The sequence below is a fragment of the Poecilia latipinna genome, unplaced genomic scaffold, assembly GCF_001443285.1.
Source record: "Poecilia latipinna isolate Pla-1442-1.1 unplaced genomic scaffold, P_latipinna-1.0 Scaffold2515, whole genome shotgun sequence".
Classification (NCBI taxonomy): Eukaryota; Metazoa; Chordata; class Actinopteri; order Cyprinodontiformes; family Poeciliidae; genus Poecilia; species Poecilia latipinna.
In genome coordinates this window covers 33,391-39,077 of record NW_015115131.1, presented here as the reverse complement: position 1 = coordinate 39,077, position 5,687 = coordinate 33,391, and the positions used below count along the sequence as shown (strand labels likewise).

At 35.4% G+C, this 5,687-nt stretch overlaps 2 protein-coding genes across 2 annotated transcripts in view; both read left to right on the top strand.

Moving 5' to 3' along the window:
- Window positions 1-1,496: 1,496 nt before the first annotated feature.
- On the top strand, window positions 1,497-5,658 carry LOC106938125 (cartilage matrix protein-like). The gene is made up of 8 exons (XM_015019975.1): window positions 1,497-1,601; window positions 2,135-2,254; window positions 2,638-2,802; window positions 2,947-3,114; window positions 3,482-3,628; window positions 3,865-3,984; window positions 4,350-4,514; window positions 4,763-5,658. The coding sequence occupies exons 1-8, from the start codon at window positions 1,538-1,540 to the stop codon at window positions 4,972-4,974; spliced, it is 1,161 nt and encodes a 386-aa protein (XP_014875461.1). The 5' UTR covers window positions 1,497-1,537; the 3' UTR covers window positions 4,975-5,658.
- Window positions 5,643-5,687, top strand: part of LOC106938120 (scavenger receptor cysteine-rich type 1 protein M130-like) — a 5,433-nt gene continuing 5,388 nt past the window's right edge. The window contains exon 1 of the mRNA XM_015019970.1: window positions 5,643-5,674. Coding sequence (XP_014875456.1) covers window positions 5,643-5,674 — 32 coding nt within the window. The remainder of the gene's footprint in view (window positions 5,675-5,687) is intronic.

The following is a 5,687-nucleotide window of genomic DNA, read 5'->3' as shown; positions in this document are numbered from 1 at the left end:
TTTAAAACTTTTTCTTTCTTTATTTTTGAAGGATTTTTTTTTTTATTATTGTCTAAAATATTGTATATCTGCTTACTTGATTGAGGCTGTTTTGCTAAAAGATCAATTGATATTTTTTGCTCCTAGACAACAGAAATAAACTGATGACATCAAGGCACTGAGTTCTTGAAGTGTCTCAATTCTGATGAGTTAAAACTAATTCGGACAACATTACTAAGAAACAAAGCTTGAACTGAATAGTTATATGTAATTCAGCTCAGTTTAATAATAAAAAAATGTTTCAGATCTTCTCAGCAGAACACACAGAATGGGTGAAGATGCATAATTTTAATGTAGTTTTATTTTATTTATTTTGTGTTCTTTTACGTCCATAGAGCTGCAGGCTGAAGGAAACTACAGCCCAGCAGGTAATCAGATACTGTTCAATCAACTTGTCTGTTCATATTGCACCAAAAATACATCAATACATGTTTAGGTTTTGAAAAACACATTTATGTCCAACTAAAAGCAATCTGATTTACATTAATAATATTTGTAATTATGGTAAATTTTTATTGGAACAGTCTAATACAATGTGACCTCAATTATAACAGAGCAACATGCATAGAGATGGACCTGGATTTAAACTGTGTGAGGAAACCAGATGAACACATTAAATATTAATTTTGAAGCAATCCCCCATTACTATGAGGCAACACCGGAAGGCGAAAAAAGATAACTTCAATTTTTTCCATCACATCAACTTATCAGGTGCTACAATGGATTGAAAGAGTGATTTCTAAGTTTATCAGTGTTATTACCATAGCACTATAATCTCCCTTGAAAAAATTTGACAGCATCCCAGCATCCCTTGGTAATTAAACTTTAGGTTTAGAGATTGAAAAATTGAAATACAAACAGAAAACCTGTGATAGTTTTGTGACTGTGAATGCAAAAAAATACAAAAGTGTTGCTTTAAAAATAGACTGGAAATTCCAAAACACATCAATGGTTTATTTCTTTAGGAAATTATTAGAAAATGAATATAATCAAGATGCATTTTTTTTTTATTTCATTTGCCGTTATTGCTTAAATGTTAATGGCTCTTTCTTATTCCTGCACAACGTGGCGGGTGCAGCTTGGGAGGTTTCCGACTCGTCTGAGCTCAATATTTTGGGTGAAGTATGTTGTTGGCTTGACCAGATGTTGGGTAGGAAGCTTCATAGATGTTTCCATAGCAGTGGATTATTGCGCTGATTATTGTGTTCATAAGACTGATGCTCGTTTATGGCATTACATGTTAGCTCTCTCTTAGTGGATCACAGTTCTTGGACAATTCATCTAATTATGCTTCTCACTCTGATGACATAAAGAAGCATTAGAAAAATAAGCACATGAACATGTTCTTAAACTTGGTGGTGAATTGCACAACTTCTTACATAAATCTCATTATTTGTCTCTTCTTAACTTTTCAGGAGCTTCATGTGAAACGACGAAAGCTGACATTGTGATGTTAATCGACCAGTCTGGAAGTATTTACACTGAAGACTTTGAACATATGAGATTGTTTATATCTGAACTAGTTCAAAACGTCCACATTGGCCCCAACAGTTTCCAGATTGGTATTACTTTTATTTTCACTTGCAAGAGTCGTATATACAGTTGAAAATAGATATTTACATACGCTATATAAAGACACAAGCACATTTTTTTCTACCTAAATTTTCTTGTTTTAGCTTAGTTAGAACTACCTAAGTTAATTCTATTTTTACTAAATGCCAGAAAATTTGACTGGGACGTTTTTTAGAAATGTTTTTGCAACTTTCCTCGAATTCGAAAGTTTACATATGTTTGCTCAGTATCTGGGAGAACTGTCCTTTAAATTGTAAACGAGAAAAGCTCAGTCTGACTTAACTTCAGACTGTGAGACTGTTTTTATTTGGTAAATATCTGGTTTCAACTGCATCATAACGCTGTTATTTGTTAGAGATAGTAATAAAAAAAATTATATAAATTTAGAAAATATAGCAACATTGAAATAGACAGATTGTAATGTTTTATTCTACTTGCCCAACACATTAGAGGTAAATTTATGAAGAATAAAACAATAACCTATAATTTTCCATTTGAATCAATGACTGTGTGCTTTTTGTAGGTCTGACCAAGTTCAGTGACGAAGCAAAAACTGAGTGGAATTTGAACACACACAGAACCAAAGAGTCCCTGCTGACGGCTATTAAAAAAATACGACAGAATGGTGGAGAAACAAACACAGGTCAGCACCTTATTGTTATGAAAGCAGATTCTCACCATGAGGAGATGAGGCGTTTCAGGCTATTGTGTAAAAGATTTAACAGGCATGAAATCTTTTAAATTGTGGCTGAACAATAGAGCTCCAAGAAGGACAGTTTTTATTTAAGCCTCACTTTAATGGTAGCTTAGATGAATAAACTTCATTAAATCAAAAGTGTACACGAGGTTTTACTGCTGTGTCCGTTATGCTAACGAAAGACTATCTGTTGAATTGCGTGACGAGTATAACTTAAGTTTGAATTCACAATTTCTACAGTTTATTCTTAATGAGCTCCTAGCCTTAAAGGTGAATTTTATTCTTTAGATTTATTTTAATTTTAATTTTTTATTTTTTGCACCATGCAGGAAAAGCTCTGGATCACGTTCTTCGACACGACTTTAGTTTGGCTGTGGGGAGGCGTGCCGACTCTAAAAAAACTGTTATTCTGATCACTGATGGACAATCTGCGGACTATGTAGAAATCCCTGCAAAGAACCTGAAAGACTCAGGGATAGAGATATACGTCGTTGGTAACTGACTGCAAATTGATTCTTTTTTATTAGATTGAGAGCCATATGTCAGTATCAGAGTTGGCTGCAAGAATTAAAGTTCTCATCCACCAAGCTGTTTTCTTTGTTTATGGATCAGTACAGTAATAATATTTCTTTTCTTAGCTGTGGGCCAAGATGTTGATTACAATGAATTGAGGATCATTGCTTCTGGAGGTGATGGAACATATATGTACACCACTTCAGATTTTAAATCCCTCCACAACATTAGAAAGAAACTCATCCTCTCCCTGTGTCACAGTGCTCCCAGCACCAGCACACACTTACCAAAAGGTGAATATTTGAAGCATGGCGTGGTTGTTAAAGCTAATCAAACATTAGGTATAAATTTATCATGCCTTTGGTGTGTGACAAAAATTTTTTAACATCCTTCATCGCTAAACTCTGTGAGAAGTTGTCATTTAAATAATTCTAATTATCTTTCTCTGTGATGACTTTCTGATGAATTATCTTTTGCAGTATTGCTCCAGAGTTTCAGAGATTTTATTTAGATTTTGGGTGATTTTTACTTAGTTTTGGTTTAGGAAAAGACCATTTGTTGTTAAGTCTTTAAACTCTGTCACATCAAATATATATTTATAAACAGACACATATATATGTGTGTGTGTGTGAGACATGTCCCTCTGCTTTACTTTTTCAGGAGCTCCATGTGAAACAGCTAAAGCTGACATTGTGATGTTAGTAGACGGGTCTTCTAGTGTAAGCCCTGGAGGCTTTCAACATATGAAATCATTTATATCTGAACTACTTCAAACCATGCATATTGGTCCCAACAGTTTTCAGATTGGTATTACTTTTATTTTCATCTACAAGCGTTGTGTCATGATGCTGTTCTAAGGAATAATAATAAAAAAAACTCATGAATTCAGAAAGCATAGAAACATTTTGATACATTAGTATCTGTTCAAAAAGACAGATACTAATGTTTTATTCCAATTGACCCAACACATAAGTGGCAAGTTTATGAGGAATAAAAATAGCAACGTTTCATTTTCTATTTTGACTGATTATGTGCTTTTTTAGGTCTGACTCAGTTCAGTACCGAACCAAAGACTGAGTGGAATTTGAACACATACAGAACCAAAGAGTCCCTGCTGAAGGATATTAACAATATAAAACAGTTGCATGGAGGCACAATGACAGGTAAGTGTATTATTGTTATCAAAGCAGACCATGAAGTGCTGAGGCTTTCAGGTTCTGTTCAGCGACAAATCTGAACATTTAAGAAAAAAAAAGTTAAACTATGCCATTTCAGCCACTGTATGAAATCTAACCGTTTCCTCCCATAGATAATGGATTACTAGGAGAAACAAAGTGTTCAGTGACGTAATAAGCATAGACAACAGAAATTCTCTGTTTGCTATAGTGATTTTCCTATAGTAAACAGGGGGAAGTGTTCTCAGGAATACCTGTTTTCATGAGACAGACAGACAATAATCCGAGGAGTCTGTAGCTCTGAGTCTTTAAAAGGACTTTTAATATTTTTTTTTTTTTGTTGTAACTTACAGGAAAAGCTCTGGAACACATTCTGAATCACAGCTTTAAACCCACGGCGGGGATGCGTCCTGACTCTAAGAAAGTGGCAATTCTGATCACTGATGGAGAATCTCAGGATGATGTTCAACTTCCTGCCAAAAACCTGAAGGACACTGGGATAGAGATATACATTATTGGTGACTGGCTTTTTCTGGATTGATTGAGTTCAAATCAGCAGAGTACAACATGAGCATCAAAAGTTGCTTCGATAAGTTGGATAAGTAAAGTTGCTAAGATGGATCGCAATGTGATTGGTGACTTTTTGTTTTCAGACTAAGAGACACATCAGTATCAGAGTTGTCTACAGAAATTAAAGTTTAGTCCTCTTGTCCACCAAGCTGTTTTGTGGCTAATGTATCAGTAAAGTGATGACATTGTTTTTTAGGTGTGGGCCAAGCTGTTGATTACACTGAAATGGGGATCATTGCTTCTGGAGGTGCTGGAACATATGTGTACACCACTTCAGATTTTGGATCTCTCCACAGCATAAGAAACAACCTGAGCCACAGCCTGTGTCACAGAGCTTCCAGCACAGGTAGGCATCATCTGCATACACTTAGCAACAGGTGGATATTTGAAGCTCGACATGGACTTTGAGTCTGACTCATTTTAGGATTGATAACTCTCTAAAGCAGTGGACTTAAACTCCAGTCCTCAAAGGTTGGCATCCTTCAGATTCTAGAAGTATCTCTGCTTCAGCAAACCGGGTTTCAATATTAGCTCGTTAGCAGAGCTCTGTAGAGCTTGACTGCATGTTAAGCTCTACAGATGGCAGTTTTGCCATTTAATTCAAGCATGTTAGACAAAGGACACATGAAAAGGCTCCAGGACTCTGACCCTCAAGCTGCTCTAGACCCTGACCTATAAAACATTCAGGAAGAAATAAAGCTTCTGAAATCAACTCCACTTCCAGTATCCTAAGATGACCATCATGTCATCTTAGCATATTTCAGAGTCAAATTTCTCCTGAAATATTGATTCTGTTTTCATAAGAACATGGAGCAAAATCCAACAGACTAGCACAGCCAGCAAACTAGCACAGTCTATCATATTTTTAAAAAAATATTATAAAGTGAAGGACTCAATGAATGTCTGACTTCAGCATGGCAGGTAATGGAACAATAAAAAACAATAGGATAACATTCAACAAAGTTTTGAAACAAAAAATAGGAAATGTGTTTTTTTTTCTCCAATACATGCATTCACTGGATGTCGTACTGAAGATTTATTTCTATGTGCGTGTTCAGACTCTGTCAGGTTGGTGAATGGTACCAGTCTGTGTTCAGGTGGACTGGAGGTGAAAACCTCCC